General features: G+C 38.6%; 1 protein-coding gene across 2 annotated transcripts in view; it reads left to right on the top strand.

Annotated features, from left to right (window-relative positions):
• The window catches only part of CD109 (CD109 molecule), an 81,095-nt gene that overhangs the window by 39,301 nt on the left and 19,967 nt on the right, over window positions 1-21,827 (top strand). For both annotated transcript variants that reach the window (XM_087776695.1, XM_087776696.1), the window contains 13 exons: window positions 1,523-1,675; window positions 2,419-2,493; window positions 2,923-2,983; window positions 3,527-3,662; window positions 4,427-4,544; window positions 7,290-7,403; window positions 7,617-7,835; window positions 9,382-9,532; window positions 10,104-10,280; window positions 15,019-15,100; window positions 16,427-16,655; window positions 17,203-17,368; window positions 18,503-18,693. In XM_087776695.1, the coding sequence (XP_087632821.1) occupies window positions 1,523-1,675; window positions 2,419-2,493; window positions 2,923-2,983; window positions 3,527-3,662; window positions 4,427-4,544; window positions 7,290-7,403; window positions 7,617-7,835; window positions 9,382-9,532; window positions 10,104-10,280; window positions 15,019-15,100; window positions 16,427-16,655; window positions 17,203-17,368; window positions 18,503-18,693 (1,872 nt within the window). The remainder of the gene's footprint in view (window positions 1-1,522; window positions 1,676-2,418; window positions 2,494-2,922; window positions 2,984-3,526; window positions 3,663-4,426; window positions 4,545-7,289; window positions 7,404-7,616; window positions 7,836-9,381; window positions 9,533-10,103; window positions 10,281-15,018; window positions 15,101-16,426; window positions 16,656-17,202; window positions 17,369-18,502; window positions 18,694-21,827) is intronic.

Raw genomic sequence — 21,827 nt, 5'->3', positions numbered from 1 at the left:
TATACAGAGCCGCAGTGCCATAGCGTACCCAGAAACAAACCATTTTTCTGCGTGAATCAGTCTGATGCCCATTTACAGTGAAGCATATGTTGCTAATCCCATTTATGTTGGCAACATTATTGTGTTTGCTATTGCTCTGTGATTTTCGTACTGAATGTGCTTGGAAGATACCATTACACAGTTTTATCAGAGGAAGGGTATGATGGGGCTGTAGACTGAGACATCTAAATACATGTATTTACGTGTAGGGTCAGGATTCAGTTGCTTAAGCACAGACATCTAGTGTCCTCCAAGAGGCCACAGGGTATTCAAGACATCATCATGGGATGGGTGGATGTTTCAAAGGTCCTATGGGAGACCTATCCCTTTCTGGAATGGGAGCTGAGGGTCAGACAGCGTGCTGTGGGACAACTCAAGTGTTTCCAGGTGCCTTCAGGTGACTGAGTCTCATCTCTGTATGTGAGTTATATGTCTAAACTCAGTTTACAGAGAATCAGTTGCTCCAAAAGAGTGTGGTTTTAAGTTATTCTTCCTGGGCTCCAATGTCTGCTCCAGAGGGGCAGGTTATGTGTCCTGTCTGGCAGCACCACTGGATGTGTCTTGGATACCTTTGAACATCTCAAATGGCACTAAGTGCCAGTGTTTATGTAACTGAATCCCACCCACAGCCAGTACAGTCAGTGGCGCCTGTAGGACTGTTTTCTTTACCACCACTTGGATTTATGCTTCATGGTAAGCCAAAGTGCTATCTAGTCTCCATTATTTCTTTTGACTCTGTGTGTGATGGGAGCTTAAACACTGAACTGAAATGTGGACAGCTAAATGTAGGTAACTTAAGTGTGGAGCTAAATTCTACGTCAAGACTTTGTAGTAGTGGTGTTTTGATGAGGGAAAAGAGTAAAATTGTTCATTTTAAACAGAAATTCTGCATTGTCATCTGATGCAGTGGAGATGGGATGCATTAGAAATACCTTACAGCAGATGACCTTTCCTCTCTTCAGTACCCCAGGGAAGGCATATTGATGCTGTATTAGCCTATTTATTTCCTTCTTCCTTACCCATGCACCTATTACATATATCCCTTTTCTGTATTGATCTCACTGTGGAACACTTACTTGTAATCTTTGAGGGCTGAATTTTTTCCCAAAATAATCTTTCCTTAAATACGTTACATGCTGTATTGTGCATTGATAAGCAGTGAATGTGTTTCTTTTACTGCCCTCAGCTGTAGAAACTGGTGTATCTTTGTGGCTCAAGCGATTGCTGCTCATATACTAAGAGCTGGTTGAAATAAATGACAATGGATCCTGATGCTGACTTCCCACCAGTCCAAGGAACTGATGAGCTAAGAGAACAAGAGAGCAACATGAATGACGTAGTGTTTTCCCAAAGTTCCTAGGAAAAGCTAATCCGGAGTCTTAATTATAGCCAATTAAGCAAAGAAAATGCTTCCTTGGAGTTGTTAGTGGCTGTAAATGTCACTGTATAATTTAAACCAGTGCCGTTTTTTACTTTTTTCTAGATTAAAATCTCTTGGAGCAAAGATAAGGTCAAGCCATCTGAGAAAGTCTCCCTTAAAATCAGTACAACAGAACCAGGATCAGTAATTGGACTTGCAGTTGTTGATAAAAGTACAAAGCTTCTAGGAGAAAGCAGTGACATAACAGAAGATTCTGTAAGTAAATGGGAAAAAAGGTTTTCATTATTGCGTGTATGAAAGATCTATGTTTATGGAAATGTTACAGTTCTGTGCTGAATGAGTAATGTTCTTTGAGCAGGATTTTTAGTCCTTAATTATGCAAATATTTTTTACTTCTGCAAGTAGTTTACCGACGCGAGAGGAAAAGACTGTAAGGCTTACAAGGTAATAGGCCCAGCATTTATAATTCCAACTAATACTTTATTGTTCTTCCATTTGATAAACTGCTCAGTTAAGACTTGTCAGTTTCTTTCAGGAGAGACAAGAAAGTCAGAAAAACTCCCTAATGATTTGTGCTTTGTGCTCTTCAAAATTAGTAATATAAAATAAAGAAAGAATTTTATTATTTGAAGAGCAGAATAAATTCGTCTTTTTGAATTCCCTTTACGTGCAGAAGCTCTAGTGCATCACCGATTTGAAAGAGCTGACAAAATACATCATTTCAGAAGTGCTCAGATGACATAGCCTAAGTGCCATAGAATATCAGTGGGCTGTAGGCTCCTGTTTTAGGCTTATATAGTCCTGGTCACTCTTCCATTAATCATGAAACCTTTGCAGCCTAATCTCCTTCATCCTGTCACGGATTCTTTTCTCTTTGACATGAGAGCTAAGTGAGCTGCTGCTTGAGGTACAGCTCTATGAATTAGCATCTACAACAGTGAAAGTTCTGAAAAATGTGAGTTTGCATTCACTCTTTGGATGATTTTTTCTTGTCTTAGGTCTTCCATGAGCTCAATTTATACAGCACAGTGCAGTATTTCCCCTTGGTCAGAGGTTCTTTTGGTGTCTTTCAGGTACCTTTTTTTTTTTTACTTCTAAGCTGTTTTTTTTTACTGCTTACTGATTTGTACATCACTTGCTAGAAGAAAATGCCCCTTTCAAAGTTTGGGACTGGCGACAATGTACATGGCTTGTATGGGTTTTGAATTGTGAAATTTATCACTATGTAAATACTCTGAATGCAAAGAAATATGTTTGTATTTTCATGAATACAGATTGCTTATGCTTGATATTGTCTTCTCTTTGAAAAGTTTTCAGTCAATAAGGCAATATTCAGATTCAGATGATCTCAATTTTGTTGGTTCCTGTATATTACTTGCTTTAGTTCTATGATTGCTTTATTATGATTTTATTTTCTTAAAAAAAAAGAAAAAGAAAATAGATAAGCACTGTTGATGTCCTGAATGTCCTGTATTGAGATATACTGTATAAATTTTATCCAGAAATGCAGCCTTTGGGTATCAACTGATGCAATTCTTGAGGAAGATAAGGAACATTTTCTTTGTAAGTAATAAAAATAATTGTAGCCAAATCTAATGAATGTACTGAGTGGGGAAGGAGGTCCATGGGTTAGGGCCCCTGTTAGGTCTTCTTACTGTACTGCATACAGGCTGCATCCAGCCTTGCAAACCATTACCATTTCCAAGGTTCAAGACATACAAAATGCATATAGTATTTTAAAAAATTCCTTTTTGCTGCTGTCCTGAGCAACACTACCACTTAAAGGCCTGAGGGTGAACGGAGTTTTTATTTGCAGTTCCAGTTGATATATGTTGCAGTGGTTTGTCATGTATAGCCATATTACACCAGTTACATAAGCACTCCGGAGAGGCCATGTAGAAATTTGTGTGAAACTTTTTTTATTCTTAAAAAAAACAAGCAAGAAAAAAAAATAGTTCCTAATGTCACAGAGCAGTGTTATCATATGTAACAAAGCTATAGATTATACTCCAAACACTGTATTAATTTCACTTTTCTTAACTGTATTAATTTGATTTTTGTTAAACCTAGATATTTGTAGGTAGGACAATATTTTTTATTTTGTAGATGGTGGAATGATACCCATAGAAGATGGTTTCGGTGATGATATGCCAGTATCTAAAAATGGACCTCCTGATTTCATCAATCTCTATGTGAGGACACATTTTCCAGAGACTTGGCTTTGGATCGACACTAAAACTAGGTATAAGATTAGAAGCAAATGGAAACTGATTTACACTTGCCGTTGTTATTTTCTAGGTATTAGTAGCATTCTGCACTGGTGCTGAAGAACTGTTTAAAAATGTAGTATTATTTATATTCTACTACCACCTACAGGCCGCAAGTGAGATTGGAGACCCACTCAATGAGGCATTGTACAACTGCACAAAATAGGACAATGCCTGACTGAAGGCCTTGTAGTTTCAATAGAAACTAGATAAAACTCCTGGAGACAAAATAAACTCTCTTCCTTTTACAGATGGGGAGATAACAGATAGGGACACCCAGTTTTTTTCTCTACAGTACATGAGAAGATGGTGATTAGCCCGGACAGGGAAATCTGTTCCTGTCTGCACCTAATTCAACGAGCAGTTCAAACTGTCAAATGATGGTGAAATCTGACCTGTGTTGTGAAGCACAAATCTTGTATTCTTTCACAGCTGAGAAGTTTGGGAAGCAACCGTCACCTGGGATTGTTTTAAAGGATCTGTAAAAATTGATTACATGTAATGTGATTCAATGTAATTACCTTCAATTCTTGTAATTTAAAATAATTTTATTTTTTCTAATCATTTTGATCCCATCAAAAATATTTCTAAATGATTAGGAAAAGAAAAACAGATGATCAGCAGCTTTTCTTGCCAAGAGTTTGGACTTAAGTTTTGATGCATTTTAAACATTTTTGTCCACTTACTGATATCTGTAAATGGATGCTTTTGAAAGTCTGCTCTCCCCTTCTGCCATCAGATCTGACACAGACACCACAATGGAAGTCATTGTACCTGATACCATCACATCCTGGGTAGCCAGTGCTTTTGTGATGTCTGAAAACAGCGGGCTTGGAGTGACGACTGCTCCAGTGGAGGTACTGTGGCACTAGACAGTTCTCCTTTAGATGCTGGTAACACTGCAGGTTATTACTGGAAGCTGTATTTTATTTCTAACAGCAGCCGTCTCCTTATATTAATAGAGTGCTTGAGAGGCTGTGTATATTCAAACTGTAAAGAAAACATCATCACTGAAGACATAGGTGATAACTGTATTTGCCTCCCCTTCCTGCTCATATAAATATCTCAGACATTATACAGATAATTGGATACCTATTTCCATTGGAGCAATTGTTTTGTTAGAGCACTTTCAGGATGTGCCCACTTCAGAATCTTCCTATGTAGAAAGGGGGAATGACGACAGCGTGTTTCCATGTTTTCTTGGCTCTGCCAAGAGGGCTTTCCATGAATTGATTGTGCATGCAGGGATGTTGCACAGACTAGCTGGGAAGAGGTGGTGGGATGGGAGAAGCACGCTGTCTGCTGGAAAGATCATGCCACTGCGCTGCTCTGCTAATACCTCAGGAGGGAGGATGGGAGAATTGCTTAGACTAAATTCTAGCCTTGCTTTCATTTATCTGTCAAAACCAGCCTTGGACTAAACATAGGTTCTACTTTTTGGGTGACTTAGCTTGAGGAGCAGAGCGGACACTGAGAGCCAGTGGTGGGATGAGATGCCTCTTGCTGCCCAGTTCTTGTCTCCTGAGGCTCTTTTTGTGCTTCCAAGTGTTTGAGTTGTTTAGCTATTTAAGCTAAATTCAGCTTAATCCTCAGGTTAGATCTCTAACCTGCGATTCACAACATACAAGGGCAGTTGTCCTAGGCTCACTCTGTATTCATGGTAGCAGCTGCTTAGAGAGAATTATTTAGCCTGTTTAAAATAGGAATTACTTTTTGAAGTCTCATTTAGCTAGTATTTTATATACATTGAATAATCCTCCGAAGGTAGTTATCTCCTTCCATTCATTATGTAAAGAATCTATATGTGCCTAACTGAGAGAACTCCATGTAAGTGCCTAAGGTTAGAAAGGTGGAAACTGTGCAGTACTGGGTCATAGATTTCCAACTTGATGCCAGGACTACTCCAAGCATAGCTTGGAGGCAGCCATTTACCCGTTTAAGTTCTCATGCCCTCAGATTCGTGGGGAGGGGCAACTTTTGGGATCCAAACCGAGATCTAGGTCCAGATTTCATAGTTGGCTGCTACACCAGACACAGAACATGTGCTTTGAACATCCTGATCATAACTCCACCACAGAATTTGGAGCCCAATCTGGATTTTGCGGCTAATGCTCCTTTGAGACTAGAATCATGATTCTCATTTCTTTCACTCGACTTGGCAGAGATGGGACAGAAAGAGGAATAGTTTTCTGATTCAAACTGTATGAAAATATATGCTTGGCCTCTCATCCTCAAATTTGAGAAGGCTGCAAATACAACAGATGTTGAGATTATTATTCAACTATAATCACCCACATGCGCTGTTCAGTACTTCACCCTCGTTGGGATGTTTATATTGTGCTTAGAGTTCCATATGGCTGAAACATGTTAATCAGTACCATACAGAGAGGCAAATAAAAGAAATGCATGGAAACTGGAGTGGGGAAATAAATAAGTGACATCTGCGTGCTTAATGTCATTTACCGCTTTGCATCTTGTTTTTATTTGACTTATACTACACAGAGTGTCGATAATTTTACCCTGCCATATTTTGTTGTAGTATACTGGAATATTGCTGAGTGTAAAACTTTAGTATTGCAAGAGTTTTAGAGAAAAGCAAAACAAAAAAGACAAAGAAAATAGGTACATAGGGAAAACTTCCACTAAGAACTAACCAAAAATTCTCCATCAGAACTTCTCTAATGTCTAATATTTAAAGAAGTTTTTGACACTGAAAGCTTTAGGAAACAAATTTTCAAAGTTCTAAAAAGAAAATGTTGGAATACTTGCTTGCTAGAAAGAAAGCTGAGGGGTTTTTGCATTTGAAACTCAAAACACTTGAAAGAATTTTTTTAATAAAAACCAAATTAAAACCGTTTTTAGTTGACATTTCAGTAATAAACGGTATCATGCTTCAGCCATTCTTATTGTACAGATGTTCATAAACAGTGAAATTTTGATCCTATTCAGCTCGATGAGAGCTTACCACTGATTTCTTAGAGCCAAGACTTCATCCAAAAACCTCTGTTCACAGATAAAAGTAACTGCTTGCTGGTGTATTTCTGCAGTTTTTATTTTAATTAAGAAAAGATGTATTTTTACAAATATAACTAAAGAACTTATGCCAAGATTAATCTTACAAAATAACACATCATTCTAAGGTGTTGGTGAATTACGGAATTCGGGAGAGTTATGTTGTATTCCAACATCCGTTCCTGTATTGACATGGAGACAGGGCAGCTGACAGGTTCTTAATCCTCCATTATTTGTGCAATCAAAACAGTTCACAGTTACCTTAATGAGATCGCAGGACAGATCACAGCTTCCAAACTTGCCAGATGATAGGCTTTTAGTCCCGTTTAGGTGCCTCTGTTGGAACTTGCCCTGTCAAAGCTGTCAGCAGCTCTCATTTGAATGGCGCTGCTGAATTCCCACAAAAGTGCTAACGATCAGAAGCATCTTTGGCTTCTGCTTCAGCCCTGCAGTAATACATTTTGTTAACTGTAGAGTACAAGTAAACATACTCTGTCATCTGAATTTAAAAGTGATCAGAAGACAACTTATATAGTCATTTTCTTGCTAGTATCTGATTGTAGGGGTTCACTGATGATTTTGTTTTACAGCTAGAAGCTTTTCAACCTTTCTTCATTTTCCTGAACCTTCCATACTCTGTCATCAGAGGAGAGCAGTTCATTTTGGAAGTGAACATCTTTAATTATTTGAAAGAAGAAGCTGAGGTAAAATAACAGTCTCTTTGTGCTTGAATGTTACTAGGTGCTGCAGGGTTTTCATCACCAGTGGAGACCATGTCTTTCTCTTGTGAGAATTGTCATATTTTCTTCAGTGGGTGGACCATAAAGCTATTTCTTTATACACAAAAAATGTGGCAGCTTATGAAAGCAGTTTTTCTAAATTAACACTTCGTATTGCAAATGTTACTGTATTTACAGGTTACTGTGATCCTGGATATGAATGATGCTTTTGAAATTATTCTAACATCCAATGAAATAAATGCTACGGAAAATCAACAGTCTATATCTGTACTAAGTGAGGATGGGAAAACTGTTCAATTCCCAATCAAGCCAAAACAGCTGGGAGAGATTCCCATCAAAGTGACAGCAATATCATCTGCTGCTTCTGATGCTATCATACAGAAAGTTTTAGTAAAGGTAAACAGTCTGCAGCTTGGCGTGTTCCTGAAATAAATTGTTCCCTAAAATAGACAGCAGAGTGCAGCAAAAAGGCAAGCCAATTTACTTGTCTGCCTCTTGCTCTGTAAGGTTGGTTTCGGGTCAGGTGGCTTTAAGTAGAAACCACTTCTTTTAAAATAATTTCTCCTTCAAAATTCTTTAGATCTCCTTCCAGGAATGAACACATAGATCTGTTCTACAACAGATAGTACGTCAAATGCTTATAAAAGCAGGGTGAAACCTATTTGTGCATCAGTGAACCCCTGGTGCTACAGCTAGCTTAATAGTCTGTGGAGAGTGGACCAAATAACTGTGTTATGGATAAGTACGATCAATTTTGCCATACACCTGGCCTTAGTACAAAGCCTATTGCATATGAACATTTCTATATTTTGTTAGTGGTGGAAATTTAGCCCCCAGACTTTCTGATAAACCAGAAACTGATAAGTCTTGCCTAACTTTGGACATCTAAGTCTCATTCATGTTAGCCTCCATTTCAGTGGAAGGTGGTACAAATGTGTACATCTCATACTTATGATTCTAGAATCGGAGAATGGTTGAGGTTGGAAGGGAGTAGGCCAACCTTCCTGCTCAGGGCAGGATCAACTACAACAGGACACTCAGAACCATGTATGGTCAGGTTTTTAATATCCCCAAGGACAGGGACTTCACAACCTCTCTGGGCAGCTTATTGCAGTGTTTGAACGCCCTCACAGTTAAAAAAGTATGTTTTTATGTTTAAAAGGAAATCCCTTTATTTCAATTTGTGTGCGTGGCCTCCTATTCTGCTGTTGGGCATCATTGAGAAGAGCCTAGCTCCATCTTCTTTACACCCTCCCTTCAGGTATTTATACACATTGGTGAGATCCCCCTGAGCCTTCTCTTCTCCAGGCTTGAACAGGGCCAGTTCTCTCAGCCTCTCCTTTGACTACTTAAAACCACTATCCTGGGGGGTTGTGAGCTGTTTTCAGGTGGAGGCACTTACTACTGCCCATTCTGCTGAAGTTCAGTTGTTGTGCAGAAGAGAATAAAAGCCTGTTAGACCAAGCTGTAGGCTGAGGAAAGAAACCCATTTATTTTCTCTGCTTCAAGGACAATTTTTCTCAAGGGATTTTGCATGCATGAGGAAATGAAACCTTTATGGTCATGTAGCTAACTTCAGGTTAAGTCCCCCTTGTATGACAGGTTGTAGGATTGCAGACAGCATGACAGGTACCACCTCCAGCCTTAGCATTTGCTCGGCCGTGGAGCTCGGTGCTTGGCAGAAATGCTTTCATTGACTTTGCAGGTGTATTTTTGTAATTGACACGTGATCTTAAGAAGCAAATAATGGAGGTAGGTCTTTATAAGAAAAACATTTCTGTGTAAGTTTGGACGGGCCAATAGCTCAGGTTCTTGATGTGTTAGCAAGCAGCACAAAAGACCTGACAGTGTTTTAGATCCCTCAGTATAGTGAGCACACAACTCCTGTCCTAAAAGCAACAAACTGTTGGAGATTACAATAATCCTGTCTTTATTTTGGTAGGCTGAAGGACTGGAACAGACATATTCTCAGACAATTCTTTTGGATTTGACTTCAGATTTGAATAAACCACAATCAGTGTCAAAAACTTTGGATTTTACTTTTCCTTCTGATGTTGTAAGTGGCAGTGAGAGAGTGCAGGTCACTGTTGTTGGTAAGGATTATCTTATTCTGTTTCCATTTTTATTATTTATTGGTCAGCTATTTTTTTTTTTAAATAGTTTTTTGCCTGCTGGGCTTTTGTTGAACTCAGTATCTAAGATACATGTGTCCATTTTCAGAGTTAGAGAGGGAGTTAGATTTTAATAAGGAAAGTCCTGCAAAGTTTGCTAGTATCCTGTTTTAATTCTGCTTGTCTGCAGAATAAAACCCAAAACCTGACAGATTGTTGTTTCTTGTGACACCTAGGCTTTGATAACTGTGGGTGAGAGAAGAAATACAGGAATTTTCAAATATGTACCATTACCCTTTTTTTTTTTTTTTTTTTAAATGGTGGCTGTTTGAAATTACTCTGTAGTTGGAAAGGTCTGTGGGGAAATGGGTCAGTGGGCACAAAGTTGATGAGAAGATGGAAGTATCTTTTCTGCCTGGTTAGTGGTATTCAGTACAAACGTTCCTAATGTATCATATTTTATCCCAGTTTAGATGATCCCACCCTTTATGTGTGAGGTATGCATTTATTTGCAAGAGGCTTTTATTTATTTTCATTAACTTTTATTTTTCAGGTGATTTACTTGGGCCTTCTATCAACGGTTTGTCGTCATTGATTAAGATGCCTTATGGCTGCGGTGAACAGAATATGATCAATTTTGCTCCAAATGTTTATGTTTTGCAATACCTGACTAAAACCAGGCAACTGAGAGAGGATATTAAATCAAAAGCTGTATCGTTTATGAGAAAAGGTCTGTATGCTTAAAAGAAAGATGTTAGATTTTTAAGAACTCTTACTAGTAAAAAGATATCTGTGACTGCATTTGGTGTTTGAAATACTGCTCTGTTGGTGTCATGAGAACTGGAAGAAAAGCCCGTCTTCTCTTTCTTCTCCTCTTTCTTCTGGGCTGACAGAATTAAAGAGCAAATGATTTTGTTTACAAGGGCAAGTTTGCTCAGAAAAAACATGTTGTTTTTATATAGTTACTTTTTTTCAGATGAAAAATGCATTTTAGAAGGTAATTCATATGGATTTCCTAGGTGGTGGTGATTTCTCCATTGATAAAACCATGTGTGAGCAAACATTTCTTACCTCTGCTTGAGGCACAGAGGTTGAAAATTAGTCAGTGGGCAGAGTGAACCATGTTCATCCCATGTGTGTATCTGTCTTCAGTGACACCATCCCCATCCTGCCATGTGCTGGTAGAGCTCAAGGAGAGGCGTTTACTCTGGTAGCTGGCTTTCACCCACCCAAGTTTTAGACTTGGCCAGAAATGAACTCTATGCTGGAAATCAAAAGCTGGAAAATTTTAGTTGGAAATTGTTGTATATTTTAATTGGGAAATACTCCAGGGCATCACAAAGTGTGGAGAACATAGTTGCGCTATGCTTCTTTGTGCCTTTTGGATCAGATAGGGTCTAACTGCGATGTACCACGCTCGCCACATGTCAGTCTGCATGCTGAGAGCCTGGTTCACAGAGAGGAATGATACCATCTTCATGTGAGCTACACCCTTACTAAGGGACCATGATGACATTTTCAAATTTTGTTTACTCTCTGTAAGTCTTTAATTAGTTTTTTTTTTTGGTGTTAGATTTTTTTCTTTAAGTTGTTGACATTTCCCTTGGAAAAGACACAGCTCAAAATAAATTTTCCTTTCACCAGGATCCCAATTTTCTGTCAAAAGCAGTTAAATGATTTTTCTTAAAATCTTTGTACTACATGGTTTAGTTGAAAAGTAAGGTGAGGGGGAAGAGGAAGAGATGTGTTATGTAAACAGCTACTCTGAAGTTTGTAAGCAATCTACCACTCTTGGAAGCCTGAGTTTTGCTACCATAATTTTCTGAAGTTTTCCAGTAACTGATTTATTAAAGTTATTTCAAAGCAAGTGAAAATAATAGGATTAAATGTCACTTACATACAAAGCGTTGTGTTACTTAACTTGTTCCTGGGGCTTTGAATTTAGGTACATGTTTTTAACACTGTAGTAACCAAAACATTTGTAACCTTAAGATAGAAAAGAACCACAATCTAAAAAATACTCTGTTTTTTTGCTTTATTTTAGCAATTGACTTCGGTTGTTGCACTGATTTTTTTAAAATGGAATCTTAAAGTTGAAATTTATCTTTAGTTTGAGATGTAACTTTTATAAGCTCAGTTTTTGAAAGGATTGTCATGAAGTTTAATTTGAAACAGACTTTATTTCACATGTAATAATTCACTAAATATTTGGAAAAGTGACCTCATAATCTGAAGTAAATATAATTAATTTTAAGGCTAAATGCTTGTGAGAAGAAGGAATCATATAGCTAGCAGAGACTGCTGTATGATCTTTCTTTTAGCAGCTTTTATTTACCTAGAACAAAGGCAAAGCAAAAGAAAAATTGCCTTCCAAAAAATTCCTTCAGTTGTGGGAGTGAGAGATCCCATCCTCAAATCACTTCTTCAGAAATAAAAAAAATCCTGGTTGGTCTGAAAACTTTGGTGCTAGACCCAAAGCAAGTAATGAGTTTGAGCAGTATTTCCAAGCTGTTTGAAATGTGAGACCCTTTAGTCTTTCACATATTTCTGAAGTCCTTTCCATCCCGATGCACTCCTCTTTTGCTCAGTGAGCCTCCTACATCTCTTGGGTTCCAGCCAGTCCTCTGGGAGTACTAGTGTACATCTTCCTAATAGGATCCTTCTTTTCCTTGCCTTTCCACTTGTATTTGTTGACATTTGAAGTATCATTTTTCATGTCTGATTGAGTGTCCATTGGAACGAACACAGTGGTTCACAGCCCCCAGGTCTCCCGTTCCAGCATTTCTGCAGGCTTTCCCGTGTTAGATACGCTCGTGCTTGGAGACTTTTGCGTGACTGCAACAGGGTTGGCATTGAGAAGAAAGCAAGCAGACTGTAGGAAATAGCTGAGTGATTGCTCTGTCCTCCCTCTGGTTCTGCTCATCTTTCTGATCCCTCACAACCTTAACAAATTCTGAGGTAAATTTATCCCTGTGTAAGGGCTGCTTGGCAGTCTTTGTTAAGCAGGCTGTTGGTCTTAGTTTAGTTTTTACACTACCAGCAGGGTGGTGATTATACTACTTATTGCTGTATATTGCCTGTTGTGCAAAGAAGCAGAAGACCTCAGTTTTCAGGCCTTGCAGTCAGATACTTTTGAAGAGGAAGCAATCTATTTGTATATATACATATATTCGTGTTCCTTATAGCACATTATTTGGAGGCTTAAACTTTGACAGTGACTTTTGCTTTCCTTGGTGAGAAATGCCACTCATTCCTTCTTTTTTCCTTGCACTCAAGAGTGCTTGACTCCTCAAGATCATTAACTGAGAGGACAGATTTATCTGTATGGGAAAGATTCACCAGTTTTAATCATGTAATTAATCACTGTTGTTGTGCTAAATAAATTATAAACCCCCTATATTTAAGTGGAAATTGGAATTTCAAACTCTTCTAAAGAGACAAAAACTAAACCTGATGCTACTGGGGTAAGAGTTTGTATGGGAAGGTGCACTGGTATACTGTAGCAGTTCATATTCGCATCTTTATATCTATACCTCTTCTATTATAGAGATACCCTGACTAGGATTTCATCTTACACTGTAACTTAGATTGAGAGACCAGACCATTTGTTCCTTAGTAATTAAGGCTGTGGTTCAGTCACTATGTATCTATATTCAGGATAGTATGTAAGTGGGTGATTAATCCTTTATCAGTGAAAGCAAGGAACATTTTTCAGGGTGTTGTGGTTTAACCCCAGCCGGCCACTAAGCCCCACATAGCCGCTCGCTCACCCTCCCCTGGTGGGATGGGGGAGAGAATCGGAAGAGTAAAAGTGAGAAAACTTGTGGGTTGAGATAAAGACAGTTTAATAGGGAAAGCAAAAGCCGTGCATGCAAGCAAAGCAAAACAAGGAATTCATTCACTGCTTCCCATTAGTAGGCAGGTGTTCAGCCATCTCCAGGAAAGCAGGGCTCCATCATGTGTAACGGTTACTTGGGAAGACAAATGCCATCACTCCAAATGTATCCCCCCTTCCTCCTTTTTTCTCCAGTTTTATATGCTGAGCATAATGCCATATGGTATGGGATGTCACTTTGGTCAGTGAGGGTCAGCTGTCCCAGCTGTGTCCCCTCCCAGCTTCTTGTGCACCCCCAGCCTCCTTGCTGGTGGGGTGGTGTGAGAAGCAGAAAAGGCCTTGACTCTATGTAAGCACTGCTCAGCAGTAACAAAAACATCCCTGTGTTATCAACGCTGTTTCCAGCACAAATCCAGAACATAGCCCCATACTAGCTACTATGAAGAAGATGAACTCTGTTGCAGCCAAAACCAGCATGCAGGGGAACAGTTGTAGTTGGATGGACCTCATGGGAAGTGTTTGTAAATTCATTCATTTGTGTAGGACTTAATGATAGTTGCCTGAGGGTTTTCCTTCTGCCTGGCTGATTCAATATTGTGTCTGTATCTGTCAGGTGGTAGACTACTGAATATAATTTCTTAATTATAATAGCCAAAATAGTAAAGCCAAGGAAAAAGACAAGGTGGGGGGAAAGAAGAAAAAATGTCTTGTGAAATGCTATAAATAGATATGATTATTGTTCTGGATACACAAATGGCAAGCAAAATGTGAGGGAAGGAAGGCTTTAGATATCAGAAACTACAGTGAGTAGCATATCATAGGAAGCTTTTAATTTCTAACATTAATGAACATTGGTTCTGCAGTGAAGTCAGCTGTTGAGTGAGGATGCTGCTGGTGGACGTGAGCAGCTAGTGAGCCCTTAGGGCCCTTTTATTATAGGTGTTCAATAGTCAGGAGAAAGCTGTGCTTGTTCTGGATACTGAAAAATCTTCAGATACAGTTTAAATGGATCCTTCTCAGGATTTCAGGATCTTCAGGTCTTTTGAAATTGTTCACTCATTTCAGAACAGCCTCTTCTAGCATGCTTTTTCTGATAGCTCGTCCTTTGATTTGGCAAAAGCAAGCTGCTGAAAGGGTCAGCAGCATTTGTAGCTTTGCTGTACCCTTGCCCTTCCAGTTGGAAAATACTTGATTTTTGCTTGTGCTTCCTTCTGCTGGAAAGGTAGAGCATTTCTGTAGGCGCACAACTCCAGCTTTCCAAAGCGATGAAGCACTGAACTATAGCTGCTACTCTGCTCTGCGCTTGCTGCTGTGCTCCTGGAGCCACCGAGTTATGTGGGAGAGTGTCTCTCTGCACTCTGCTGTCGTGTTTGGGTGGCAGATGAGTGGGAGCAGGAGCTTCTGGTTCTGCTTCTTTAGATGGATCCTTCATGTTGCTGCTGCCCACTTTCTCATCATCTTCTGCACCGTTTTGTGTGTTCCTACATATTTGGGAGATTTTTAATGAAATAGGAGCTCAAGTTCTGCCCTTCTCAGCCTTAGAAAGTGCCTCGCTTCACATCAGCAGATAGTTTGTGCTGGAACCCACATGAGAGGAAAGTGTTCAATACCTGTCTCTGCTTTTCCACTTCAGGCTACCAGAGAGAGCTGCTTTTCCAAAGGGATGATGGCTCTTTTAGTGCCTTTGGAAATGAAGATCCCTCTGGGAGCACATGGTAAGTAGTTCTGCCAGATTCACTGTGGAATTTGAATACTTTAGATATTTTCCCTGCGACTAAAAATTTTTTGTGAAGCTGGTAAAAATTTCTGGCTGTATTAGCCTTCTACCTGGTTTTCATTAGGTGTTTAGGCCAACTCTAAGGTCATTCTGCTGGATAACATGCTGTCAGAGCCATTATTAGGGCAAGACTTTTTAATTTTGCAAAAGATGAATGGTGAATTATTTTAGCCAGGGGAATAGATTGATCTGAAAGTTTTTCTGTTGCCTTCCTCCAAGGAATGAAGAATAATAGTTAAATGACTTATTCTTGCAGTTGACTGAAACCATTTAGGGCTCTGTGTTCATTATCGCTTCAAACAGATTTTCAGTTCTTTCCATACTGGAGGCAGAAGACTGACTGAGGCATTTCCTAGGGGGTGAACAGAGTTACTGGTGGTAAAAAATTGTCCTACTTACCTTTCTTACACCTCCTTTTTTTGAGACTGCAAATACAGCTGAAAAAGCCTTTTCAGTGCTGAATTTCACCCTGAGAAGCATAGTGAGCATAGTAGTGGAAGCTAGATAGATAACAGAGACAAGTTCCAACACTTTGTTCAGCTAATCCACGTTCAGTTAGTTTAAATATACTTATGTATTTCAGTACACACTGCTGACCTTAAATAGAACCATCCCAGTTACTGTGCCACTGATTGAGTCACTCCTCCTGGAGTCAGTGAGCATCTTTCATTGACATTGGCAGGATTTGCCTTAGACTCAGTATTGATGGATTGGAAAATGAAGATAATTTATCTATACTGGCAACTCTGGTACTTAAATAGTGCAATGGCAGGTTATATGAGTGCACCTTTGGCAAAGAAGGGAGTCAAAGCAGAACTTGGGATTATTAATGAATAAAACAACAAAGGTTGTTTCAATGATACAATTAACTTAATTAATTATTAACAATTAATTAATTAACATCACACTCATAACCACATTACTTTGTAAACTATGATTTGTGTCACTTTAGCCTAGCAGCAGAAGGCAGGAGAGCAACATTTGAATAAAGATAAATGTGTGCTAGCACGAGTCTATACTCTGTATTTATTTTTGAAACATAACAGCTGCAAAAGGAATGATCTTTAGGAACAAGGACATATATTCATTTTTTGGTGGATTAAGCTTAGTCTACTTGCTTGTTTGGGTGAGGCACGTGTTTTCCTCTGTGCTTGGGAAGTGTGCGTAGAACACCTTATGCATCACAGTATTCTACATAATCTTAAACAGAAGAAGCTGTAATACGTTGCTAATTTTGTCATATTTGATCAACCGTTTCCCCAAGGTTATCAGCTTTTGTATTAAGATGTTTCCTTCAAGCTCGTCCATTCATAGATATTGACCAAGATGTACTCATGGATACAGCTAAATGGATTGTCCGGCATCAGAAATTAAATGGAGAATTTCATGAGCCTGGGAAAGTGTTACACAGTGATCTTCAAGGAGGCACCAATAATCCAGTCACTCTCACAGCTTACATCATGTCATCCCTCCTAGGGTTCCCAGATAAACAGGTATTGGAATTCATAAATAGAATGCATAGTTACTGGAACACTTCAAAAATTGTCATACTGCCTGGCAAACACTTGGTAGTTTAAGGAAATAGAGGGACATCTGAACAGAGACAAAATTTAACCTGATTTTGTTAAACTTCCCTCTACTTTAGCTTATCTACCTGAGACAATACGAAGTTGTGCAGTTAGGCCCTTCAATTTTATGTGCCTTTGCAAAATCTAAAGGCAGTTGCTTTTCGAAACAATATTGTCATGGCTTTAGTCCAAGAACTTGCAAGGAAATTTATGGGGGGAACTATCCTTAGAGATGTTAAGTCATTCCAGTTGATTTCATTGAGATTACTCATGTTCATAAAAGACAGTGCCAGATCAAAAGGCTTGCCTTTGAGGTTCATGCCTGTGACTCTGGAAGAGATTTTCAGTATTTCTTGGTTATTGTTTGGTGATAATAATGTTTCTGTTTCTGTACAAATTTTTATTTTAGATTATAATATTTCAATATATATTTTATTCACTGTACATTCTTCAATATGATATTCATTTCCAGCATGCTTATGTCATCAAGAGTGCTACAAACTTTCTAGAAGATAAATTAGAAGAAGGCATTTCGGATAATTACACTTTGGCACTTGTGACGTATGCATTGTCCTGGGCAAAAAGTACAAAAGCAAAGGAAGCACTGAATATATTGAACCAGAGGGCAGAACGCCAAGGTATTGCACAACTATTTTATACAGTTGTATAGATGGATTTTTGTCAAATTTAAAAATACCTATCGTATATCTACAGCTACATATGGAATTAGAGATGAAGAGAATCCCTCTTCTGAATTCAAATCTGTTTGGAGTATGATATAGAGAATAAGCTAAGAACTTCCAAGACAGCCTTAATGAAAAGTGTCCATAAATGAATGACAAATCACAACAAAGCTACGCCTTTCAGTCTCAATTACCATGTTCCTGATGGAAGTACCATGGTGCTGCTGAAGAACATTACTTGTCAGTTTTTCCATGTTATTATGTGCACTTGTAAGATCAGCCTGGTTAGAGAGATGGATGGGGTTAGCTATTCCAAAGTAGTCTGGATAGATCAGGAGTGTGGGGGGGGGCAATTAGTTAAAATCAGTATCAGAATGAATTGTTGAAGGATTGGGCTTTCTGTAAGACAATACAGAGGTGCGTTGCATTTTCTGTAGGGACTCATCTCATAATGTTTAACCTCTTCCAAGTTCGGCATGACTGAATTTTGTTCCCTGTTTTGGGGGAAGAACAGACCATATGGAGCATAAGAAGTGGAAGTTTTTGGTTCAAAATAGTAACTGTCCTCTTGAAAAATCCAAAGGAATTAATGTTCTAGCCTAGAAATAGAGCCTTTTGGGTGTCGCTCTCTGTTTACCGAGTTAGGCCTTTCGGACAGTAACGCGGGAAGAAGTCACTTTTTTGGAAGGTTTCACTCAAGAATGAGCCTAGTGAGCAGCCATGCTGCCTGAGGTGCCTCCTCTAGTCCTGAAGAGAAAGGAGCACCCCAGCAACAAGGTGGCCTTTTCACAAGGGCTCTTTTATGTGAGCACTTCAGGCTGACAACAAAAGGATCAGTGTAAAGTTCACTGAAATCAATGGAAGTGACTATTTGGACTCCAGCTTTTTTTTGTATCTAGATTCAGCCATGGCTGAGGAAGTGCTTAAGTCAGTCCTTTATGGGACATATGCCTAAACATGAACACAGTTTTAAAGAACCTTGCTAGATCCCATACGTAAGCCTTAATTAGGATGTTTCCCTTAAGTCTTTCCCAGAAGTCCAAAGACTTCCGTCTGTGGATCTGAGGTTATTATTGGTTTCTTTTGCAGGAGAATTTCGTTTCTGGATAACACCTGCTTCTGAAATTTCTGATTCATGGCAGCCACGGTCTATTGATATTGAACTTGCAGCATATGCTCTGCTCTCACACTTTCATCAAGACAGATTAGCAGAGGGGATCCCTATTATGAAATGGTTAAGTCAGCAAAGAAATCACCTTGGGGGATTTTCATCTACTCAGGTAATATCTTGTCTCAAGGGGCTTTGTTATACTTTCTAAATGAGCATTGTATATTAAAAAAAAAAAAGAAAAAGAAAAAGAAAAAAGGGACCATTTGTTTTTTACATAACAATTACTGAATTTTGTTTTCCTGTAACAGCCTTGGTTACGTGCAGGCTTGCATTCTTTGCAATATTGACAAACCTGGACTACCAGTTTTAGTATTTTGGCAAGTATGATAAAAAACAGAATTAGAAGGTCACCTTGATTATATAAAATATTAATAACAAAAGATCTTAAATTAAGAAGAAGAAGTGATGCCCATGGAAAAATAATTAATCAGATTTTCCAAGCAAGTGCGATAAATATCTGTGCTTATTTTCTTTCCAAGGAGAGAAACCTCTTTCTATTCTTTCCATATGTGGGTCCTCAAACTCCTGAAAGGCTATTAACTGAGATAAGAAAGTAGGTTTTCGAGAAGCAGCCTAACCTAGTGCCTTTGTTGGCAGCTGGTCTTAACTTAATAATGTACTTTGTCCTCATTGTTACATAGATTTTTGATGGGCCATGAAATTTGGAAGATCTACATTATCTCCAGGATGTTTCCATGTTATTGAAACCACATCTTGTAAGCTGTGCTGGCATCCAGAAAATTTATATAGTACTTTGGATTGCATTAATTTAAACTAGCTTTTAAATTAACTACAAATGCTGGTCACAGTAAAATGTCACATTTCATCATACTGCTTGGTACCCAGCTGTACAGGCTATCCTTCATTATTTTCAAATGTTTGTTGGTATTAATCTGAGATAAATTAGTTCTAATAAATAAAATGCAATTTAAGAACCAGCCTGGTTCCCCTGAGGTTCTGGTATTTTTCTAATGTGTTAATTCTTGCTTATTATTTGAAGAGGCTGATTGAAGCACTAAATGAGTTGAAAAAGCTTTTCTCTATTCTCCAGAAACCATTTTTACTTGAAAGTTTGAAAATCCAGCAGTGTACCATTTACCCCGAGGGTGAAGTTAAGAAATGAATTTAATCCTTTTGTTCTTCCATAATCTAAACTATTTTGATTTCAAAATTACTCCAGTGTCTCTCTAGATGCCTTTTTTAATTTGTGGAAATAACCCCATACTTTTTGTTAACTTCTAAGATTGCTTTAAAAAAAAGTTTTGAGTGTTTCCTTCCATGAGTTTATTACATTAGAAACTTAATATATTTTTAAACAATAAGGAGGAAAGTAATAAGTTGCATGTGTGAAGTTCTGTAAGTTAGGCTGTGATAACTCATTGCAATTTGTATGCATAGTGTAGCTTACTATGAATTTGCAATCAGTATATTTTGCTTTATAATGCTTTTAATGTTTGAGCATAAAATGTACATATCTCATATATACAGGAAAACAATCCATACAAAAAATAGCATATATATGAATGTAGACTTAAATGGTAGGGAAGAGTAGCAAATTTTGCAAAGCCTGTGTTGCTGGGCAAGAGGGGCCTATGAGTCTGAGTTGAGACCGTATTCCCTAACTTTTCAGGTTGTGTATTGGATGCAGCATTGTCATACTGAGCCGTGCACCTCGTGCTTCAACTGTGAATGTTTCCTGGTGAAAAGCCTTGGGTATGCCTTCTGCTTTAGACCATGCCCAGGGGCACGTTTATCTTCTCTGTAGGTGGTTCTTTGCCCTCTTGTTTTTCACCTGTGTTTCTGAGAGTCATTTGAGCCTAAGGTGTGGAAGAGCTCGGAATTCACCTTGGCCATGGCAGATAGCATTTCTGGACATCTTGAACTCTGTCTCAATTTAGGGCAAGAAATGTAAATGTAAGAAATGTATTTGTAAGGACTTGGAGAAAGCACTTCAAGGTATTCCTTGGTTTCCACAACTTAGGTAAGGGCAGGCATATTTCTGCTTTCAGATGTTTAAAATCAGATTCTCCAACAGGATCTTATAGCTCCTTAGGTCTATAAGGTAGATCAGATATATGGATGTGTTAGGTCGCTGTAGTTTCATACACTTCAATGTGAAAGAAGTTTTGTAAGTTTAGGCTTCCAAGCCATAGATCTTCATCGGAAACTGACTGGGTAAGGGTCCAATTCAGAGTCATTCAGTCATTCAGATGCTTTGTCACTGTCTTCTGCAAAGGAGTAATCAAAGACATTCTTTCAGGGTAAATATTGGCCTCCTACTGAAAAAGTCTGCCACTTACGCCAGACTATTAAATCTCCCTGTAGCCCACTAGTTGCATCTATTCTGGGAATTGGGATCCCAGCTGTAGTGGTTCAGTGTACCAGCAACTTTGGCACTGTTGCTAATCAGCTTATCTTTCTGGATTTTAATCAGTGAAGCAGGTCATCTCAGACAAGGACATGGCACAGGAAGGAGAGTGGTTTCTAATCATTTAAAGTGAATAGGCAGCATGTGCTGGTACCTTGAGGTACGGCACAGTCACCATGTTGTACTTAATGAGCTTCTGTTTTGTTAGAATTTTGTTACTAGACATGACCTAAGAATGAATAAAACATCTCTGTATGCTGAGCCTGCAAGGCCAATTCCTTCACTGTCACTGGTTAAAAATAGGTGCAAAATTAACTACACGAACAGTAAAAATCCCTGAGAAGCATTAGAGACATATAATTGATCACTATATTTTTTTCCAGGAAATAGCGGATGTTAAAATTCTCATTCACTAAACTGTGCTGGTCCAAATGTTCAAAGACTGCCTCTTCTGTTCAAAACCTGGAGAGCTAAGCCTGCAATTGTACACAAGGATAAACAAAAGAGAATTTTAGATGTATATATGATAATATGTTTATAAGCATATTCTGCAGTGGTTAAACAATTGCACAAAACCTTTTGAACAAATACAGAGTACAAAAAGTGGGCTGAGCCCCTTTGAAATTGTTGCTGGGGTCTGATAGAAACTCATTTCAGGCTTTTTTTAAACAAATGTTAATAGTTTTTCAGACCTATAGCTTTTGCTTTGGTGATCAAGGTACCCTGAATAACTCCTGTGCAGTACTGGATATTTAATGCATAGGCACTCAATAAATCTAGAAAGCAGCAGTATCGTTACTTTCCTCATTGGCTTTCTCTTCCCTGTCGGCATGGTGTGTGATTCTGACTGCTGTATCTACCGGCGTGTCAGGTCT

Source organism: Nipponia nippon, unplaced genomic scaffold (assembly GCF_047370975.1).
Source record: "Nipponia nippon isolate SJK-2023a ecotype South Korea unplaced genomic scaffold, ASM4737097v1 scaffold_4, whole genome shotgun sequence".
NCBI lineage: Eukaryota > Metazoa > Chordata > Aves > Pelecaniformes > Threskiornithidae > Nipponia > Nipponia nippon.
This window is presented reverse-complemented; position numbering and strand designations above follow the sequence as displayed.